The 22,884-nt window shown below is 47.9% G+C and overlaps 1 protein-coding gene across 4 annotated transcripts in view; it reads left to right on the top strand.

The window, feature by feature from the left end:
* ddr1 (discoidin domain receptor tyrosine kinase 1) overlaps positions 1-22,884 on the top strand; it is a 46,685-nt gene that overhangs the window by 21,437 nt on the left and 2,364 nt on the right. Inside the window, exons 3-19 of one of the 4 annotated variants that reach the window (XM_052064994.1) lie at positions 1,021-1,126; positions 3,408-3,483; positions 4,375-4,527; positions 5,497-5,644; positions 8,287-8,389; positions 9,278-9,464; positions 12,619-12,868; positions 14,637-14,762; positions 15,740-15,802; positions 16,636-16,802; positions 17,841-18,042; positions 18,397-18,507; positions 19,814-20,115; positions 21,176-21,303; positions 21,609-21,806; positions 22,102-22,363; positions 22,718-22,867. In XM_052064994.1, coding sequence (XP_051920954.1) covers positions 1,021-1,126; positions 3,408-3,483; positions 4,375-4,527; positions 5,497-5,644; positions 8,287-8,389; positions 9,278-9,464; positions 12,619-12,868; positions 14,637-14,762; positions 15,740-15,802; positions 16,636-16,802; positions 17,841-18,042; positions 18,397-18,507; positions 19,814-20,115; positions 21,176-21,303; positions 21,609-21,806; positions 22,102-22,363; positions 22,718-22,867 — 2,732 coding nt within the window. The remainder of the gene's footprint in view (positions 1-1,020; positions 1,127-3,407; positions 3,484-4,374; positions 4,528-5,496; positions 5,645-8,286; positions 8,390-9,277; positions 9,465-12,618; positions 12,869-14,636; positions 14,763-15,739; positions 15,803-16,635; positions 16,803-17,840; positions 18,043-18,396; positions 18,508-19,813; positions 20,116-21,175; positions 21,304-21,608; positions 21,807-22,101; positions 22,364-22,717; positions 22,868-22,884) is intronic. The other 3 variants (XM_052064995.1, XM_052064997.1, XM_052064996.1) reach the window with 3 other exon arrangements.

Here is a 22,884-nt window from a genome sequence, read left to right on the forward strand (position 1 = left end):
CCCTGAATCGGTTGCCAGCCAATCGCAGGGCACACAGAAACGAACAACCATTCGCACTCACGCTCACACACAAGTTAGAGTGTTCAATCAGCCTGCCACGCATGTTTTTGGAATGTGGGAGGAAACCGGAGTACCCGGAGAAAACCCACGCAGGCCCGGGGAGAACATGCAAACTCCACACAGGGAGGCCGGAGCTGGAATCGAACCCGGTACCTCTGCACTGTGAAGCCGACGTGCTAACCACTGGACTACCGGGCCGCCGAACATGCATTTATATGCTTTATAAAACATTTATAGCAGATTTTTTTTTTGGGGGGGGGGGGTGGGCTTGGAATGGATTAGAGCATTTACATGGAAACACGTCTTTACTAGTTCAGAAATTTTTTCCAGAACCTTTTCATAAGTTGAGGAACCGCTGTATTGACCTTGGGCCTCACCTTGTGATGAAGTGAACTTTTGACAGTCAACTGTCACTGTAAATCACTGTAAATTTACAGTGACACTGTCACTGTAATGTTACGGTCGTAAATTTACAGTGACACTGTCACTGTCACTGTAAATTTACGACCGTAACATCAACTAGGACCGGGGACGCTCCCAAAAATGTTTTTTTTTTGTTTGTTTTTTTAACGCGCATAGTTTTATGTTATCACCGGCGGGAATGAGTGAAGCAGTTTCGCTATGTTTGACGTAGGAAAATATGTTTTTTTTCCCCCCTCGAAGATGAATCTCAGCAAAGTGGGGGAAGTTACAAGCTAATTTATTGCAGGGTTAGGAATTCTCTTACCATGCAGCAGCAAAGTCCAGATGTTTTGACATGACGAGGCAAATTCTCCGTAACCGATGATGCCGGCCGATGCTCGGGACTGAGAGATTGAGTTTACCCCCCCCCCCCCCCCCCCCCACCACCACCACTTGATGCTCTCTGCTGATAGCACTGTGGCTCATGGCTCTTCCCTTCCTTTTCTCTATTATTTTTTTTTCTTTTCATCTCCGTCGCCTTCCTGTCTGCATGCGCAGCCGCTCAGTGTCGTTACGCCCTGGGGATGGAGGATGGCAGCATCCTAGACTCTGACATCACCGCCTCCAGCGCCTGGTCCGACTCCACCGAGGCCAAACATGCAAGGTCAGTGAGTTGAGCGCTTCAATTCTTCTCTCGTTGGCCGCTTTGAGCTTGTACGCCGTGGGCCAGAAGCTTAAAAATTAATTGATTTGACTCAATTAGTGGACTTTAAAGCAGTATTGGATTGGGACCGTCGATTGCAAAGTAGAAAAGTCATTTCAGGCAAATGAAGGAAGGATGCAAAAAAAAAAAACAGATGAAGGGGGGAAAAATGTCAATGTCATTCAATCCCCCCCCCAGTGTATTTCTTTTGGCATTATTATTATGTATTCCTGCACAACGATGCGTCAAGCGTTTCCGTCCGCTCCGCATCCCTCCGATGGTTTTTACTCGCGGCCGATGTCTTGCAGTGAAACAGGATCACGTACGCCCCGCCCCGCCTCAACTCAACCCCATCCCAAAGCAATTTGTCCCAAGCTTATTGTGACAGAAGATGACCGAGTGGGCGTTTTGTGTTTTGTAATGTCATTAGCTACTTAGCCGTCTGCCAGGAAAGGCGCTGAGAGCAGGATGGGCCCCGCAAGGCGCTCTCGTAACCGCGCGTAGGGAGCGATGCGGCAAGTGTGTATGTGTGTGGGCGAGCGAGCGCGTGTTTGGCTGAGAGCCCGACCGTGTGGAAATGATTATTAGCCGCGGCGCTCTCTTGGGAGACGCGCGGAGAGCGGCGGGCGTGTCAAAACGCAAATGACGGACGGAGCGGCGGACGCGCGGCAAAGCAAGCAAGCGCGAAAAGCAACATTCATCAAAAGCGCATTTTAATTGGAGAAACGCACAGCGAGCGGGTTTAAAGGTTGACACCCAAATTCAGGATCGGGAAAACGGATCGGCTGACTGTGAGGAAGGCGTCCTAAACGTTATCACTTCTGTCTTGTAACTGTTCCAAAATTCTGAAGTATTGGAACTAAAACCGATTTGGCCACATGTTTTTGGAATGTGGGAGGAAACCGGAGCACCCGGAGAAAACCCACGCAGGCACGGGGAGAACATGCAAAGGAATGCCGGAGTCGGAATGGAACCGCGCACCTCTGCTCTGTGAAGCGGCCGTGCAAACCAGTTGACCACCGCGCCACCCTTGTGTTCCTGTTCATGTTTTTTTTTTTAATTATTTTAGTAGTCCTAATTTTGTGACTTTTCACCTTATTTCGGATATATAAAAAAAAGTTGTTAAAATCTGCAGATGCCTTTATTTATTCATTCATTCATTCATCTTCCGAGCCGCTTGATCCTCACTAGGGTCGCGGGGGGTGCTGGAGCCTATCCCAGTTGTCTTCGGGCAGTAGGCGGGGGACACCCTGAATCGGTTGCCAGCCAATCGCAGGGCACACAGAAACAAACAACCACTCACCACACTCACACCAAGGGACAATTTAGAGCGTCCAATCAGCATGCATGTTTTTGGAATGTGGGAGGAAACCGGAGCACCCGGAGAAAACCCACGCAGGCCCGGGGAGAACATGCAAACTCCACACAGGGAGGCTGGAGCTGGAATCGAACCCGGTACCTCTGCACTGTGAAGCCGACGTGCTAACCACTGGACTACCGGGCCGCCCGCCTTTATTTATTCATGCGTTTATTTGTTTCTTTGGACAGCGACATTTTTGGATTATCGCCAGGCTTTCTCCAGACTATATTTTCGCCACAAGTTGTGAAGAAAAAGCACTTTTGGTAGCTTTCCAATACATTGTGACATTGTCTTTATCCCGTACGACCCCCCCCCCCCCCCCCCAGGAAGTAAAACAATATAACGCACGAATGCAGTGTTGACACCCGGCCCCCGCTCATCTTCCCATCGCGGGCTCTCTAATGGCTGTGAAATCATCCGGCTGTTTCCTGCAGCATGAGCTCACCCCTCTGGAGGGAGCAGCAGCGTCACTGTCGGCGTGACGCCATCCGTGTCGTGAATTTGCTTTCAGGCGGTCTGAGCACGAAAGTCGCACTGGAAGGTCCAGTGGACTCCGTGGGGAAATGTGTGTGTGTGTGTGTTCATCCAAGAAAAACTCACCTCTTTTCCTCTTCTTAGATGTGCGTGTCCTGCGTACAGTTGTACGTTTTCCCAGCTTGTGTTTACAGACAACATTGTCAGCTTATACGTGGGCGTCTTCTCGCTGCGGAATCAATTACGATTTGTTTTGTAGCAAACTCTCGGTGTCGTGCCGCAGCCATCGTCATGGGAGCAGTCGAGCTGAGCGTTTTGTTTGTTTGTTTGTTGTTTTTTTTTTAAATTCCATCCTCTCCCTTTTGCTGTTGGACGGCAAGCGTAAATGAGACCTGTGTCCATCTGCAGGTTGAGCACTGGCGAAGGGGACGGAGCTTGGTGCCCCGCAGGCGCCGTCTTCCCCGATGGATCGGAATACCTCCAGGTTAGCGCCACGCCCCCCCCCCCCCCCCCCCCCCCGCTCATTTTGATTTACAATCGCACTCGTGTCCTCCCGGTCTGCATAAGTCACATGACCTTGGAGGACATACAGTGCAATGTTTCTGGAAAAATACACACCCAAACCTTTTGAAGCATGTACAGGGTGACCCGAAGTCTCTGAGCATCTACGGTGCATCTAAAAAGTCAACATAGGTTGGTTCAAATGCCCGGATTGGAAGACCTGACTCCCAAAATGACAGGAAAAGCCTACTAGAACTTTATTTGCGGTTACTCGGAGGCACTTGAAAAGTTGGCAGGTGTGTGCTAACTCCTATTTAACACAAGCTTGAATGATGAACACGGCCTCGTCCTCAGTTCTAAGAGGGTGTGCAGACTTGTGCAAACACAATATCTCAGTTTGCTTTTACTTCCCATGCCCTCTAAAAGATTTTTTTTCCAATTGAGATGTAAAGGTTATGAAATTTTGTGCTTCCCCCCCCCCCCCCCCCCCTTATCACAAAAACCCGGCATTTGACAGGGGTGTGTAGACTTTTGATAATTATTCAATAACAGGGATGGGCAAACTTTTGCGGGCCTCGGTTCATTATACAACACAAAGATCAGCCGGGATATTTGTAAATGCCGCAAGAAGTTAAGCTGTGTCTGTAAAATACTGTATTGAAAAAAAGAATTTAAAATGTATGATTTAGCTTACCTGCTATTAGCAAAGTTCCCAAACTCCACATTCGGCGTTTAGTAATCAAGCTGACACACTTTTGAATGTCACGAGGGTTCCGTTAATCCAAGCTTGCCAACAACCTGTGCCGCGCCAGCTAGCGTCATGCGTTTTCCCTCCATCGCTAAGCTAAGCTAACTGATTCCCGTTTTCCTGCAGGTGGACCTTCGCAAGCTCCACTTCCTGGCCCTGGTGGGTACTCAGGGTCGCCACGCCGACGGGCACGGCCAGGAATTTGCCCGAAGTTATCGCCTGCGCTACTCTCGAGATGGCGTGAAATGGATCACCTGGAAGGACCGCTGGGGCCAGGAAGTAAGGACGGAAATGAAGCGCGTTTATTTAGTGCGGTGTGAGCAGGGCTTCATCGTTTTTTTTTTGTTGTTGTTTTGTTTTTCTTAACACATAATTCCTCTGTGGGGACTTGTGGAGAAGCCGTGTCATGGTGGACCAAAAAGAGCCTAGCGGGCCTTTTTCAGCGTACCACAATGGGAATTAGACCCGCGGCAGCAACGTTTTAAGGAGGCCGCCGTTATTCTGAACCAGCCTCGGCGAGAGACTCGAGTCCGCACAATTGCCGCAACGGCTAAATTGTGCCTCAGGCTTTGACTCTCAAATCAGTTGGCACGTTCACGGCTTCTCCATGGCGCTTTTCTGCCACGAAAATCATCACGGGATCCTGCCGCAACAAGTGGAAAAAACCGCCATGGAGCGTTGGCTCCCCCCTAGGAATTTTTGTGTACGTGGGTACTAGCATGTCTAGAATACAGAAACAGTATTTATACTTTAAATATTTGAGACAAAGCCGACAGTATTTACTCAAATCTTTCATTATTAAACCTACTACATTATTTAACATTCATCAGCAGACTCTCACTTTACGCTCTGACAGTGTAGCCGCTATTAGCTAGCCACATGTCCCAAGCTTATTGTGACAGAAGATGACCGAGTGGGCTATGGCTAGCTAATAGCGGCTAGCTATGGCCATAGCTAGCTACTGGACAGCTATCCTTGTGCAGCCGATGTGTTTATGAAAAGACAATTAATCGGTATTGATGAGGAGGAGGCGAAGAGAGACAAGCCCAATCACCCCTCTTTCGGGAAAAATTCTGCGATAAATAAAATGCGATATCGTGAGGGCTAACACTGTAATTAGCTAGGCGTCCCACACGTATTTTTCTTCAACAAACCATATCAATTGGAGTTGTGTTTCATACACGCGACATCGGTAACGCGTTAGCTAGCTTGAAATGAGCACAAACAAAAACTGCTTGTTCTTCCAAGGTGGTGTCCGGGAATGAGAACACCTACGATGTTGTTCTGAAGGACCTGGGCCCCCCCATAGTGGCCCGCATGGTGCGCTTCTACCCGCTGGCCGACCGGGTCATGAGCGTCTGCCTTCGAGTGGAACTGTACGGCTGCGTGTGGACGGGTAAGCGGCCCTCACGTGACCGGACTTTGCGGATCTTGTGATGAATTGTCATTCGTCAGTTTGAGCGTGCCGTGACTGGATTGTTCGTAGTTGTTCTGTTTATGTTGTGCTAAGGTGGCGGTTGGCATAAATATTGGCCAGAGAAGCAAAAAAAAAAAAATGCTGGGTCACCCTCGGGACATAAAGGCAAAGTCAGTAACGTTGTGAGGTCGGCAGCGAACTTAACGTAGCGGCTATAAGCGCAGAAAGACCCAAATGAGGGGTGGAGGAGAGGGGAAGCGGCAGTAAAACAGGCAAAATCCAGATGTCGGGGTGTGGCAGGGTGAGAGATGTTTTTTTTTTTGTCCAAACAAATTTCAGTCCTGACGCGCAGTCGTGCTGGCCAATGTGACGAAAACCATTCGTGGTTTTTTTTTTTAACAACCAATCAGATCTCAAATTTGCAAGCGTGCCCTTGATGACGTCATCAATTTTCTGTCCGTAGCTGTACTTGCTTTGTCAGAGCCAAACGTCCAAATTTGAACGAGTAGATTGTTTCGGGGGAGATCTGCGCACATTTCTGGAAGGGGCCTCAACAAACGCGCTTGCACTTGCTTCAACGCAGCGTTTGTGGACCACCGTGATCCGAATTTACAGAGGCGGGGGGAAGTGTGCGAATCTTTGGAGAGCCCTCAAAGCAGCCCAAAAATGGCGGACGTGAGGTGTCGAGTAGGTTCCAGCCTGCTTCGAGAGGCCCGGGCGTGAACGCGCGTCCTTTTGCGGAAGGTGAAAAATGATCGAGTTGATAGGAATGATTCCAAATGTGTGTGTGTGTGTGTGTATGTGTGTGTGTGTGTGTTTCCCCCTCCACGTGTCAAACGCATCGCTTTGAGAGATTGCATCAAATTTACAGGCAGGATGCCGCCTGCCAGCTTGGGTGTCTGCCCTCTGATGAATAGCTTTAGCTGCGTGCGACCCCCCCCCCCCCCCCCCCCACACCCGAGCACTCAATGTATTTATGAGCACTCGCCTTCTCCGCAGTGGCGTCCCAGCTCCCTCGTTCATCACGCCGCCGCCTCTTGATCAGCGCCGTCCCAGCTCTTGTCTTTTAACGAGAGCATCTCATTCAAGTTTGCTCCGAAATGGAAGGAGTGAGCCGGGTCACTTCCGATTGTCTGCAGCCGGAGATTAGCCATATTCCGCTTTTCTTTTAAAATGGCCCCTTTTTGCGCCAATCGCCGTCGTTTGAGTGGGTTGGTTTTGGGTCAGTTCTGATTGTCTGGAGCTGGGGAGGAAGGTTTAGTTAATAACTTAATAACATGGCCTCTTTTTATGACAATGGGCTACCGTTTGAGGGGATTTGTTTGGGTGTGCGCTGGCATATGGCGGCGGACTTTCTTTACTTTCGCTTGCAAAAGTCATTAAGCATGCGGACAAAACTTGAAAGCTGAAATGATCTCTGTGATCCAGCCAGCGGGCAAAGCGTCGTTCAGCCAAATGATGGACTTGATGGAGGAGCTCGCTTGTCACTTGGCTGAATTTTTGGGGGGTTGCGACTTGGGCAAGGGTTCCTCTGTCACGGGGGAAAGGACGGGGAGATGCGGCATACAACTTTGGCTGCGGAATTTACGCAATTTTTATTTTTTTTGGCGTGGTGTTTTAATGAATTGGTAACAAAATGTTCTCCCCGGGCCTGCGTGGGTTTTCTCCGGGTGCTCCGGTTTCCTCCCACATTCCAAAAATATGGATGGCACGCTGATTGAACACTCTAAATTGTCCCTAAGTGTGAGTGTGAGCGCGGATGGTTGTTCGTTTCTGTGTGCCCTGCGATTGGCTGGCAACCGATTCAGGGTGCCCCCCGCCTACTGCCCGGAGACAGCTGGGATAGGCTCCAGCACCCCCCGCGACCCTAGTGAGGATCAAGTGGTTAGGAAGATGAATGAATGAATGAATTGATATTTCAATTCAAAATGCCAAAACCACTTTTCAGAAAGCCACCAAATTTGATTAAAAACGGATTTCATTCTTCTTTCTCAATCGGCTATAATCATCAAAGTTTCTCCACACATTACACATAAAGTTTTTGGACTGATCACCTGAAATAAGTTTTCAACCAAACTTTCAGTCTGGTGATGCGACTGGATTAGTCGTTTGGCTATTGAATTATCAAGATGTTTATTTTTCTCCACAGTGCCATCTGCTGGATGTGGTGGGGCAGTGCCCTCTTTTGCCCCTCATCCAAAAATTGCCCCAGTTTGTCAAAAGTTCCCAAAAGACTTCCGAAAGGGTGACATGGGAATCCTGGCCAACCGAAAATGAACATGGTGCCAAATGCGCTCAATTTTCAAATTTATACACTCATGTAGCCTACTTCGGTGAGTAAAATGACTCAAAAAGGCAAATATTATGCCAGGAATGGCTTATTATGGAAACCAGAGTGCTGCCCACGTCTGCTTTGCCTGATTAACTGATCGGTTCAGGCCGCGCGGACCCGAGTAACGGAGCCTTGGGTTTGTTTGCCTAGTTTGAAGCCAAGTGCTCACCGTTGGCAACCGAATCGGCTCCGTCGGATCTGAACGCGCCGAACGCGCTCGGGTGACGAAAGGGGGTCGGTCGGCACGTCGACTCCTCGATCATTCCCGCTTCTCCGTCACTTCTCTCAGATGGCTTAAAGGCTTACGCCGCTCCAGTTGGCCACGTGATGAATCTGTCGGGCTTGCCCGTCTACCTGAACGACTCCACCTACGATGGCAGCACAGAGCAAGGGTAAGTGCTCTTCGCCGACTCCATTCCCTGCCGTTGAATTTATTTTATTTTTTTAAATGGCGAGAAAAAGTGTCAAGGAGCAGCAAGTGTTTCCCAATGATGGAAGAAAAGGGGACCCGCGGTGTTATTATAGTTGCCGAGGGATTTGGAGGCACGTTTCCTGGCCATAATGTTTTGGCAGGCCGCTAGACGGGCCGCATCAGGATTCGTGGCAGGGTCACGCTCGCTCAGGCTGCGCGGTTTAATGGGCCCAAAATGTTTTGCTTATGAGTAAGCGAACACCTCTTGATGCGATCCAGACTCATTCGGGCGCAGATGTGTGTTCGTGGGAGACGAGAGAAGGTGGGGTGACCTCTCTGTGTTTTTTGTGTGGGCGGTATGGCCTTTAAATGTTTTTTTTCTACCCCCTCTCAATCTCAGTTCGAATTAAATTTTTTTCCCTCCACATTTGCTTTTAGAGGATGCAAATGTCAATTTCTACGCGGACCGTTTTTGTTGCGTTGCCCATCAAATATCTGGTCAACAAAAGCCTTCAAATGAGAGGAAAACAGAACAGGATTATTTCACGACATATCTTGTTAAATGTTTTCTTTTTGCGCGCAAGCTTGTCCGTTATCCGTCGAAACGTCCGGAAATGAATGAACATTTTAAACGTTGAACAATTCCTTAAATGAGCGCACCTCTCTATTCGCAGCCACGTGAGTCGAACACCCGTGCAAGTCGGCGTGAAAAACTCATCCCGACAACTAAAATCAAACTCGTTCACCGCCATTGACGGCCACAGACGTCATAGATCCGTTTGAAGCTGGGCTGGCAGTGAATGATAAAATCAATGAGCGGTCGAGCCCTCTTCTCGTACATTGAGGCTCCTCCTACATTTCTGCGCAGGGTGCAGTTTGGCGGCCTGGGTCAGCTGTGCGACGGCGTCCTGGGAGGAGACGATTTCATGGAGAGCAAAGAGCTGCGGGTGTGGCCCGGCTACGACTACCTGGGCTGGAACAGAGATGTCCTCGGGAAGCCCAGCGTGGACATCGAGTTCCACTTCGAGAAGCCTCGCGTGCTCCGTGTCATGCAGGTAGGCAGTGCCACTTGTGTACTCGGGAATTATTTTAATTTTTTTTTGTTCTTACAAAAAAAAAAATTATGAGAATAATGCTCTATAATGTTATACTTTAAACGAAGAATAATGATATGTTTAAATAAATAGTTAGTCACACTCTTTCAATGCGGATTGTGCTCCTCTTTCCGTCGCGCATATCTTGGCCACCAGGGGGCAGTAGAAGACGGACTTCTCAGTACGCCAGCAATATTAGGCATTCTCTGCGGAAGATGAAGAATCCACGCGTTGCGGTGTGTTAAATGGTTGGTCTACATATGTCGCTGCATCGTTTCTGTTTCTTTATCACTTGCTTAAAGGGTAAAAAGACCGCTTTAAAGATGGCGGCAGAATTTCTTCAAATTTTAATGCTGGTCATGTGGTTCATGAGGTTCTTGAACGTACGTGATCATACAGATACGGCGCCAACTCTCTTTTCATAGATTTCTGATGGGCACGGGAATTTGGGTTATTTTTTGTGCGCTCGGTCGTAAATCTCCCCGTTTTATAGAATGCCGCGTCGTCGCCAGCAAGTATTGAGCTGGCTTTGTCTTTGAAAGAGAATTTGAATCCTTTAATTATCCCTCAAGAGGGGCAATTCGGTTTGCCAGCATTCTCGCACTCCCAACACATCCGTGCAGGGGGGAAATGCGTATTTACACTGACCGATTTTTAAAAGATCTTATTTGGATTCCGACGCATCCGCCGTCTAAAAAAAGTCCCTTTTTTTTGTTGTTGTTGTTTGTTTGTTTCCACTTGAATGGGATCTTTGCGATCCCACTGGAACCTCTTTGTCTGTTTTGCGGCATATTTCCCAAGAGTAAGCACGCGCCAAAACCACGTTCAATTTCCTGTCTCCATTCACTTGCATCCCCACTCAAGGTGCAAGTGCCCCCACCCCAAAAAAAAAAAATAATGATTTGTCTCCAAGATGTTCTTTGTAGCTCCACCAGCTCATTTACGCTTTGGAGCGCATGACCCTAATTAGAATCTGGAGAAACTTGATGCGTAAATCAAGTGTACTCATGAATAAAAATGAGTATTTTATTTTTGATTTTTTTATGAAGGCTTATAAATATGCATTATTGTGATTAAGCACCCTCCAAAACGCTTCCCATGTGTTAAACACAGATAAGGAAGCTGACAAATAGCGTTTTTATTTTTCTCATTTAATTGAAGCCTTTGATCTGATAAACGAATGACCTCATTAGACTAAGTCAAGCGTCACGCCGGCTAATAGGTGCAGACGACGTGGCTAATGCTTTATTTATGGCTCGAATGAAGCACCGCGCCCTCCCCCGCAGGTCATGTGATCCATGCGACCTTGAAAATACACGGCGGCAACGCAGCGGAGAAATGATTTTTTTTTTTTGTTCACTCTTGGAATGAGAAATTTTCCATCGCGCGGATCTTCGCTCTGGCAAAATGTCGCCGATTTTCATGGTCACCATAAACATCCCAAGATTTTCTAAAGTTGCATTATTTTCAAAATCTTCATTTCCAATGAAAACACTTTTCAGCTAACCCGATAAAATCCTCACAATGCATTACTATTTTTTTTTTTCCCGAACCCAACTATTACCCTATTTTCCACGCTATTAAGTCGCACCGAAAAGCATTCAATTTTCTCATAGTATTTTAAATTTTCTGTAAAACGCTCTGTTATAGCTGCAGCGGTTGTGAAAACTCGTTGTTAAAAAAAAAATACCAAAAAAAAGCTGCAATGTCTTGTATTCTCTTTAGCGGAGCTCCATCTAGTGGACGTACAATGCAACCACATCCACTATTGTAGCTTCTTTGCTATGCGACTTATAATGCGGTGCGCCTTATACTCCGAAGCACCTTACCGTGAAGAAAATCCTCAAATCACGATGAGAACCGTTTGTCTCATCCTGTTGAAACAAGATGGCTTCTGCTGACAAGTTTGGTGTTTTTAACGATTGTCCCATCATGTTAATCATTCAACTTAAAAATCCTTAAGTTGTACACGCGTTGTTTTGGATGGACAGCCGCCTTTCTCCCTCGAAAGCTCCCCTGGTGTTTTACTCCCAGTCTTTTTTTTTTTTTCGGCCCAGGCTGTTTCCTGGATTTTCACCAGGGGGGTTTCCCAACTCTAACCTCAACTGACATGACGCCGTGGATTTGTCAAGAGTGGGAACGCGAGCCCCATTCCAGCAAAGTTACTTAACATGCACCCGTTAACTTGTCACGCAGCCGAGTGTGACCTCACCAGTGTGTTGAACCTGCACTTCCTTGAACACGCAATGTTGTGCTTTGGTTCCCCTCGGGGAGGGGGGGGGGCGAAAGTGTCCGTTTGGGATTTTTATTGAAAGCAACCGGTGCGACTCCAACCCGCACACGTGCAGAAAAAAAAATGGCTGTCAGGCGGCTCAACATGTGACGCAGCTGTGGGCCTCACATGTGGCTCCACTTACAGGTGACGGGCTCGGAATCGAGCGCCGGGTTAGCGTCGCGTCACCTCCGGCGCCTGCGTTTTGTCATCGCTTCCCACCCCCAACCCCTCCCAGGGTCAAATTTTGGCGGCTAATTCCGGTTGCCGCCTCGAAGGCGCGCCGTGCGGGATCAGCGTTCGCGGAACCTTGAGAGCGCAACGCGGTGAATTTTCCCATCGCGGCAAATATGCTAATGCTAACATGAGTCCAAAATGTCCTCCCTGTCATTATTTTGCGACCGTTTTCCAGCTTCCGGTTTGATTCATTCATTCATTCATTCATCTTCCGTACCGCTTGATCCTCACTAGGGTTGTGGGGGTTGCTGGAGCCTATCCCAGCTGACTTCGGGCAGTAGGCGGGGGACACCCTGAATCGGTTGCCAGCCAATCGCAGTGCACACAGAGACGAACAACCATCTACGCTCACACTCACACCTAGGGACAATTTTAGAGTGTTCAATCAGCCTGCCACGCATGTTTTGGGAATGTGGGAGGAAACCGGAGCACCCGGAGAAAACCCACGCAGGCCCGGGGAGAACATGCAAGCTCCACAGAGGGAGGCCGGAGCTGGAATCGAACCCGGTACCTCCGCACTGTGAAGCCGACGTGCTAACCACTGGGCTACCGGGCCGCCGCTTCCGGTTTGACTTTTTTGTTGAAAATATCTTCTCGTCTCCGCAGGTGCACAGCAACAACCGTCACACGCAGGGTGTGCGGGTGTTCAACAAGGTGGAGTGCGCGTTCAAGGGCGGCCTGCTGCAGCCGTGGTCGTCGCCGGCGTTGGCCTTGGCCGTCCCCCTGGACGACCTTAAGGACCCTTCGTCCCGCACGCTCTCCCTCCCCCTGGAAGGACGCCTGGCTCACATCCTGCGCTGCAGCTTCTTCTTCACCGATACGTGGCTGCTCCTCAGCGAGATCTCCTTCCTGTCGGGTAACGACGACGAAATTTGCAAAATTGGAGGGGGGGGGAAATAGAGTGTTTCATTGCACAAAATTTTTCAGAAAAGAACTGTACACAGTTCAATATAAGGCGAATAAATATGATAAATATTGACTAGCAAGCGCATAGAAAACACAGCGTGAGGTGGCCATGCTATTTACAATTAAAACTTAATTTGAAGTTGAATTTAATTTGAATAAACTTAACAATTTAAGCCAAATTTCATTTCCACTTTTGTGGCGATCAAATTTCCTTTTCGACCTCGGGCGGGGTTATCGCCTTTGCGGCGTCTCAATTCGAGTTCCTCGCCCGAGGGAGAGCAACATCCCCCCCAACGGTTTGGTTGTTTTGTCCCTCGCCGCCTTATTTCCATTGTGATCACGCTCGGCCGGGCATTTTGTATGTGCGCCCCGTGGCAGCGTGGGAAGAAATGAGGAGTGAAGCTTGTTTATGCCCAGGTAATGTCACGGATCGCCAAGTCAACTGGCAACTCCCCCCCCCCCCCCCCACCCCCCCGGCTCGATCGACTTCAACAGAGCCTCGGTGGGAGGCGTTTACTCTGTCAGGCCGGGCGCAAATGGAAGCGAACGGGATCCTCTGCAAATTGGGAGGAGGAGTCACGCTGCTTGCCACTTGAAACTGTCTCCCCCCCACCCCCCCCCCAAAAAAAGGCCATCAGTCGTCGCAAACTACCTCATAATCGCACCGAACCCACGCAAAGCGGAAAGAATACTCCAAACAGCTGCTAATAAATAATGCATTGTTTGGCTTACAGGCAGTAAACAAAACCTGTGACTGACAACTTCAGCAACCCGCCGCGCTTGACTTGACAAACTTACAACTGCGCTTTCTAATGAGATCCAAGGGGACGACTTTACCATCGACTCTGCATTGCAAAGATGATTTTTTAAGACTGTGTGTGTGTGTGTGTGTACATGTGTGTACAGTATATATTATAGATATACTGTATATATATACGGCCCGGTAGTCCAGTGGTTAGCACTGTGGACTTCACAGTGCAGAGGTACCGGGTTCGATTCCAGCTCCGGCCTCCCTGTGTGGAGTTTGCATGTTCTCCCCGGGCCTGCGTGGGTTTTCTCCGGGTGCTCCGGTTTCCTCCCACATTCCAAAAACATGCATGGCAGGCTGATTGAACACTCTAAATTGTCCCTAGGTGTGAGTGTGAGCGTGGATGGTTGTTCGTCTCTGTGTGCCCTGTAATTGGCTGGCAACCGATTCGGGGTGTCCCCCGCCTACTACCCCCCGCGACCCTAGTGAGGATCAAGCGGTTAGGAAGATGAATGAATGAATGTGTGTATATATATATATATATATTTTGCCCTTTGACACCTGGACAGTCAAATGTCTAAATGTTTTGTTTGCCAACGTAACTTCATGCCCGTCCTGATCTGGCAAAAGCAATTTCGGGCTCACAATTGCTATTTGAAATCATTTCAGTGCAAAGCTCGTCTGTCCCCCCCTTTTTTTTTTTTTTTTTCGATTTCAAAGTTTAATTTCCTGTCCGTGTTTTTATTTATTTATTTTTTTTCATCGTCATGCGCGTAATGTAAAAACTCGTGATAAATGAAGAATGAAAAAAAAAAAGAAGACATTGTTCAAAACGCCTCCATCACCCACCCACGCCTTGAATGAAGTCGAGCATGATAGAGAATGGATGGCTGGATGCTGTCATGTTTTTCTGAAAACTCTCTCTGGTCCCCCCTCCTCACCCCACTACCACCACCCCCCTTCCCTCCAGACACTTTAGAAAATGACATGACACACACGAACGGTCGCAAGACTCCCACCACCAGCTCCTCACCATCCGTCAAGCACACCTCCGCCCCGAGCGACGGCGCCTCCAGCGCCGGCACCGCCACCTCTGGTGAGTTCAGATCGTCAAGCTCCACCTCCCTGTGCCCCCCCCCCCCTCCGCACCTCCTCCTGCTCCTCTGCCAGCTCATCATTACCCATTATTGCTTTACTCCTCCTCATCTACCAGTCTTTCTTTATCTTTGTCTCAAACTTTTTTTTTTTTTTTTGCATGGAATTAAGAAAACATGAACCGTAGCTACGTTGCGTTGATGCTAACATGTTGACACTCGGCACCTGGCGGCGCTTCAACAGAAAATAGATGTTCGAAATAATCCAACGGCATCCCAAAAAAATTGTTGAAATATCATCGACGATGCGGAAAAAAAAATCAATCGCTGTACTTCCTACGGTGTAGATTGGAACTGAACCGAGTTGCGATAAGGAGCAAGGCAAGTACGCTAGGAAAAAAAAATATATAAAGGATTTTGTAAGGTTCTAAGACTGTCAAATCAAATTTGGGGAAGCGAGGACACTCAACAAATGCTGCTTTTGTCGATGTTCACGGTCGTTAAAATTAATCCATTTTTTTGTTTGAATGAAATATTCAATCAGATTAATGTGGAGGACACTTTTCTTGGAAAATAAAAAAACGTTTTTCTGTTGATTGCCCTGCGATTGGCTGGTGCCCTGTGATTGGCTGGCAACCGATTCAGGGTGTCTCCCGCCTACTGCCCGGAGACAGCTGGGATAGGCTCCAGCAACCCCCGCGACCCTAGTGAGGATCAAGCGGTTCGGAAGATGAATGAATGAATGAATGAATGGCATACATCCATTTGAGTTTCTGGGGGTGAAGCGGCATGGACGGAGTACAAAGATGAAGTCCTCCCCCTATTATTGGCTCTATATTATATATACTGTACAGTAGAGAGAGAGAGAGAGACGATTTGCGTCCCCCCCCCCCCCCATTCGCCGTCTTCTTCCATCGCCACCTCCGCTCATTCACACCCTCCTCCGTTGTCCGTCTGCCTCCTCGTCCTCCCTCTCCAGCGCCTCCTCCCGCCGCCGGCTCCACCTTCGCCACGGACACCGCCGCTAATTGGACGCCGTCAGGTGAGACAAAGGGAGGATGAAGCCTGGGGGGGGGGGGGTTCGCCCGCCTCCTCCCCTTCTGTTCACTCCGCCGGAGCCTCTAAAGTTGGAGCACACAAGGCGCCTTCCTTTGGCTGCAGAGTTTGACTCGGTCAGTCAGAAAAATGGAAAGGTTGGAAGGCCCGTGAGCAACGGGATGAATCGTAAAGCAAAACATTTTTTTTCTCACTTTTTCACACTTTCTGGAATGTCAATGACATCACGAAATGCCGGTTTTCGTCCCCTGCTCATGGTCGGCCGGTGTTTTTTTTTTTTTTTGATGGTTTCATTCCGACTTTAGAGGTTCCGGTGTGTACAGGGGGAAAAAAAACGCTAACGCGCAACATGTTGGTGGACAATAACAAAATGGCTTCCTCTGGTGTTTTGTGCGCATGACCTGGGCGGATTGAAAAGTCTAAAAACCAAGATGGAAGTAGACTGTGGAATGCTCTGTTCACATATTGGTGGAGCGGCGGGAGGCGGGGTGGGGGTAATCTGAGGATTTATTACAGAGATTGTGCTGAAAGACTGATGTGTGTGTGTGTGGGGGAGGGGGGGTTGTCATTCTTGGCGCTGGTGTTTGTTCTCGCATGCCTCATACGACCTTCAAAGGGGATTGAATGACCTTCGAGTTTGATACATTGTTTGTAGAAAAGGAGCGTCGGAATTTTCACATTCTTTTCTCCGAGCGGGGGCCTGGGTGGTATGAATCAGTCCCCCCCACACCCGGTCACGTGTGAACTGACGGTGTGTGTGTGCGCCGTGGGAAACGTTACACTGCGCGCTCACCCGCTTGCCGGCGCCCTCCGTCGCAGGTTCGGAGTTTGCCGGCGTGTCTCCGAGGGCGGGGCTTCCGGTGGCCAAGGACGACGGCAGCAACACGGCCATCCTGATCGGCTGCCTGGTGGGCATCATCCTGCTGCTGCTGGCCGTCATCGCCGTCATTCTGTGGCGGCAGTACTGGAAGAAGTTGCTGGGGAAGGTGAGCTTCCGAGCGCCCGCGTCGTCCAGGCGCCTTTGGCGACGGCGCAAGTGTGGGCCGACTCTTGGAAATTAGCTTTTTTGAGGAGCATGATGCGCGGTGTGAAATCCATTCCCATACCCACACAACGTTCAGCACAACATTGTCTCGTTACACGCACCAGTTTGATTTCAGGAGTTGTGTAGTTTTTTTTTTTTTTTTTTTTTTTAAGCAGCTACTTTAAATTCTTTTTTTATTTTTTTAAGCAGCTAATTTTAATTCTTTTTTTATTTTTTTAAGCAGCTACTTTTAATTTTTTTTTTAAGCAGCTACTTTTAATTTTTTTGTTGGTTTTTTTGGGCAATTTTGTTCTATCAGTTTGTTTTTTTTAACTCTGGAGAAACCAAGAACCCTTTTCTTCTTTGGAAAATGATGAATTTTTACATGAAATGACTGCTATATGTTCGCTGAACATCAAAATGTATTTTTCAAATATGAAGTGCTTTAATCCTAATTTAGGATTAGGGCCAAATTTGACCCTTTTGGATTTAAGGCTAGCATTTGAGTAGCAGAATTTATAGGGGCCAAATTTGAGGGTTCTCCAGGGTTTTAATGCTTTCTTTTGGTTGATTTTTTTAAATTAGATTTTGCATTAGTTTTAGATTTATTTATTTATTTTTTTTGCAATTGCATGATTGACTAACGCAAGTCGAAATTGAATAAAAGTAACAATAAGGGAAATTGCAAAACTATTAGAACCGAAGACGAGAACAGTGTTAGCCAACTTTTATTGAGCCAAGGCACATAATTCACATTGGCACATTCGCAAGAACGCAAGTATCAAAATGGCTGCCCATTGCCTTTTTCGATTCGTCGCAAACTTCGCTCTTTTTGTACCAAGATGCCACCAGATGGCACCAAAGCACTATTTTTACATGACACGACTTTTTTTTCCCCAGCAAATAAGGGAGAGCGCCCGCGGGTGAGCTTTACCTCGTAGCTCTCGCGCCTGTCATTCAAATGACGACGAGAGAATTCATCATCCCCGTTTTCCCGCAGGCTCAGGGCGGCCTGTCGAGCGAGGAGCTGCGCGTGCACCTGTCGGTTCCCTCCGACAACGTGGTCATCAACAACACGCACAGCTACTCCAGCCGCTACCAGCGCATACACACCTTCCCCGATGACCCCGAGCGGGAGGCTGAAAGCGAGTACCAGGAGCCCAGCGCCTTGCTGCACCCGCGCGATCGCCGCGACAGCACAGGTGGGTTCCACGAGAGGGGCACAAAACCGGGAGGGGGGTTACGTTTGCAGTTGTTGTGCACCACAGCAGGTTGGCATGCCGTCTCCGCCAGATCCCTCGACTCCAAAAGATGCTTTCAGCCCATCGGCCTCGTTTTTGCGCTCACCCGCCTTCGCCGTCGCCCGTGCTTGCCGTGTGCTCCATCCACCTTGCATCCCATCCTCTTGTTTGATCAGTCACCACATGCTAACAGGACCTTGTTTTGTTTTGTTCTGTCTACTTGATGCGGTGGCCGGCCTCGTCTTGTGTCGATGGTGTGTGTGTGTATCTGTGTGTGTGTGTGTGTGTGTGTCGTGTGCGTTTGTGCTCTCCCAGCCTTGCTGTTAAACAACCCGGCCTATCACCTGCTCCTGTCAGATCACAGGAAAGGCTCGAGGCCCAGCACCTGTCAGGCTCAGGAAAAAAAGAGTCTCAATGTGCCTCATGGTAAGACACCTCGGACTGGGCCGACCACAGCCCCAAAAAAGTGACACCCCCTTGTACTCCCCGTGCCCCACAACCCTATCGGGTCTCCTCTTACTTTGGTCGCCGTCGCCCGTCAGGGTCGGGTGGAGTAATATAGTGTAGTCAAGTAGTCGCTCTACTTGTAGTCATGCATGAGACTGACTTCACTCCCTTTTTAACTCTTTGCCTTGTGTGGTGGGTCATTCACTCATTCGTTCGTTCGTTCATTCATTCATTTGCGAATAAGACGAGGCGTTCTGAGTCAGATGCCTTTGGTAACTTTTTTCTCAGGAACCTTTCAATATCCCGTTAATCCATGCTAGCGCTCATCCGGCAGGATTTTTATTGCCGGCAGCGGGTTTCTGTGCCTTTTTATTACTTTGTAGTTTCAGCGGAGCTGGGAAAAAAAAAATATTATCAAGAAAAATAACGCAATCATATTGTACTTTATGGAACCGTATCGTTAATGGTATTATTAAATAGAATGAAATATATATTATATATATATATATATATATATATACTTTTTTTTTTTTTTTTGCTTTGATTGAATGGCCATTGGTGCTGCTCTTTCTCTTGTGGGCATCTTGGCCACCTCGGGGCCGTATAATACCAACATGGATGTATGGAGCAGGGTTATGAGAGTTTGGGATTTTTCATTCTATTTATTTTTTTATTTCTGTGTGATTTTAGTTGTTTTTTTTAATGTCGTTTAAAATATATACAGTACATATATGCTGCGCCACATAAATATTAACTGGTGTGTCAGCTGAAGTTCCCTTGAGGGATTACTATGATATATATATTTTTTAAATGTTACCTCAATATATTATTATTATTATTTTTTTTGCATAATTTCTTCCTCACATGAAAATGGATGATCGATTAGCGGTCACATTCATTCCATTTTGCATTTTCACTCCAAGCGAGGTTAAACACTACCATCTAGCGGCACGAGCTGTCACTGCAGGGTAAAAGGACACGCCACCTGAGGCCTGCTGTGTTTGTTTACTGGGGTCGCTGGTGACCCGGGGCCCGTCCCAGCAAGAGGTGTGGGGCACACCCTGACAAACATTTTGCCGAGTGTCACTCTCTTTCCAAATCCTGAACTGTTTTTCATCTTGGTGATTGGTTTCGCATTGCAGACTTCTCCTGTCGCCACGCACGTTTGTTGTCTCTTTTCTCAAACACGCGTCACCATCTTGCGCGCCTCCTTGGCGGAACAGCCGACGTGTCCTATCCGCTCGGTTCCTTCGCATTTCACCCTCAACGTCCGCCTCTTCCCCAGCGTGCGGCTTGGAGTCGGCCCCCGAGAAGGGATTCCCCCCCGCGCAGGACGAGCCTCCGCCCTACCCGGGCTCGCCGCCGTACCCGGCCCTGTCGCCGCCCGTGTCTCCCCCGCTGCCTCCCAGCGTGCCGCACTACGCCGAGGCCGACATTGTGAGCCTGCAGGGCGTCAGCGGCAACAACATGTACGCCGTGCCCGCCCTGGCCTCGTCCAGCCCGGGCGCCGACGCCGGCCCCTTGCCCGAGCTGCAGCGCCAGTGTCTTGTCTTCAAGGAGAAGCTCGGGGAAGGACAGTTTGGAGAGGTAAGCAAGCCTCTAGCCAACATGAACGTAGCATAATGCTTCGGGCCCGGACATGTTTTTTTAATTTTATTTTTTGTGGGGGTGGTGGTGGGGGGGCAGATGCCAATTTGCATATTTGGCTGAATAAAAGTCTGATTCATATTTATATCTATTTATTTTGTATTAATAAAATGACCTTTTATTTTTCTTAATCTCATAATGCTTTAAAAAAATGGGGTTGTGTACCGGGTATAATATTTCTATGTATTTAAGGACCTAGTTTTTTAAAATCTCATAATGCTTTAAAAAATTGGGGATATGTACTGGGTATAATATTTCTATGTATTTAAGGACCTAGTTTTTAAAAATCTCATAATGCTTTAAAAAATTGGATGTGTACTGGGTATAATATTTCTATGTATTTAAGGACCAAGTTTTTTAAAATCTCATAATGCTTTAAAAAATTAGGGATGTGTACTGGGTATAATATTTATATGTATTTAAGGACCAAGTTTTTAAAAATCTCATAATGCTTTAAAAAATTGGGGATGTGTACCGGGTATAATATTTCTATGTATTTAAGGACCTAGTTTTTTAAAATCTCATAATGCTTAAAAAAAATGGGGATGTGTACCGGGGATAATATTTCTATGTATTTAAGGACCTCGTTTTTTTAAATGTCATAATGCTTTAAAAAAACGGGGATGTGTACCGGGTATAATATTTCTGTGTTTAAGGACCTAGTTTTTTTTTAATGCTTAAAAAAAAAGGGATGTGTACCCGGGTATATACATTGACAATTACAACTATTGTTCAACCAATGCAAGAAATTTGCTAGGAAAAAAATGCTTGTAATATTTGCTGAAGTACAAGTTAGTCACTGTGGAGAAGATCACTCAAGTAAAAGTCTTCAAGTATCTGACCTTTGCCTTGCTGAGAAGCTTCTACCCTCACTTTGAACTTTGCTGCGAATGTGCCAGTGGAGCGCTGACAAGCGATGAGAGAGTGGATGGATTTTTCAGAGGAGTCTGTCGGTGTCGCAACAGGTGGCTCAACAGTGTCTCCGTTGTTCTCGCGAAAGGTGCACCTGTGCGAGATTGAAAACCCTCAGGACCTTCCCAACCTGGAGTTCCCCTTCAATGTGAGGAAAGGTCGCCCTCTGCTGGTGGCTGTCAAGATACTGCGGCCTGATGCTTCCAAAAATGCCAGGTTGGCGTCCTTCAGATTAGGCAGATTTCAAATTATTATTTTTTTTTTGAGTTGAGAACGCAGAGTATATGATTTTAGTGACCATCTCCTGCATTATACTGCCCCCAGGTGACCAAGGCGCGCACAGCGGAAGGATCAGCAGCACAATCATAGTGAATTAATCACAATGCACAAAATATTGAATTGTTTACAATGATTCAAAAAAAGAATTCTTTTCTTTTGAAAGCTGAGATGAGCATCCTCCTCCAGTCTGTAATTTGTATACCTGAATGTTTTTTTTTTCATTTGTTTGTTTTGCTTGTTAGGAACGACTTCCTGAAGGAGGTGAAGATCCTGTCCCGCCTGAAGGATCCCAACATCATCCGTCTGCTGGGCGTGTGCGTGAGCAGCGACCCCCTCTGCATGGTCACCGAGTACATGGAATGCGGCGACCTCAACCAGTACCTGTCCCACCGAGTTCTGCTGGACAAGAGCGGGCCCTCGCACACCACGCCCACAATCAGGTGACACAAACATTCAAGTTATGGTGATTTTTGAAAAGGAAAAAAAAAAACATTCATTGGGAACCCCCCCCCCCCTTTAAGATGGAGATTATTAGTTCAATGTCATCTTTCAATGCATTTTATTCTACATCAAGATAATGCTATGATATTTTAGGCTTACACTCACTCTATTCTAAACACTTTGACTCGCCGTCTTTTAAGCATTCACGTCGACAACGTCCCCAAATTCCACCAAACGAGTGGCATAAAAAAACGAGAATAATGCAAGCAAACTTTTTTTTTTTTTTTCCGGCAGCTACCCGGCCCTCATTTCCATGGCCAGCCAGATCGCCTCGGGAATGAAGTTTCTCTCCTCGCTCAACTTCGTGCACCGCGACCTGGCCACGCGCAATTGCCTGGTGGGCGGCGGTGGTGGCGGCGAGGACCCTGGCGGAGAGCGCCACATCAAGATCGCCGACTTTGGCATGAGCAGGAATCTGTACGCCGGGGACTACTACAGGATCCAAGGCCGAGCCGTGCTGCCCATCCGCTGGATGGCCTGGGAGTGCATTCTCATGGTGAGATGACCAGAGTTGAGAGCGCCCTCTGGTGGGCTTAGCCCGCTAGCATAAATTAGCATCTCTGTTGCTTGGACCTTTTCAGCAATAAACTTGAATGGTGCGCTGACTTAGTCACGTTCCTTATCCTTGAGGATAGAACGACAAATCTTAGTGCCCTGCTGATGAGCTGAGAGTAGTATCGTGACAAAAACATGGATCAAGCAGGCCTAATTTTGGTCCACAAGTGCTAATTAGTTGATATTCGCTGATTAGTTGACACACAAAAAGTAATTGACGAACCTTGCACACAGCATTCGGTGCGCGGCGGGTCATAAAAAGACTTTTTTAAAAAAATGTTAAAAATGTTGACAGGGTAAATTCACCACGGCCAGCGACGTGTGGGCCTTCGGCGTGACCCTGTGGGAGATGCTCAGCGTATGCCAGGAGCAGCCGTACTCCAACCTGACGGACGAGCAAGTCATCGACAACGCCGGAGAGTTCTTCCGAGACCAGGGCAGACAGGTAGGTAGCGCTGGCTA

This window comes from Hippocampus zosterae, chromosome 5 (genome assembly GCF_025434085.1).
Source record: "Hippocampus zosterae strain Florida chromosome 5, ASM2543408v3, whole genome shotgun sequence".
Taxonomy (NCBI): domain Eukaryota; kingdom Metazoa; phylum Chordata; class Actinopteri; order Syngnathiformes; family Syngnathidae; genus Hippocampus; species Hippocampus zosterae.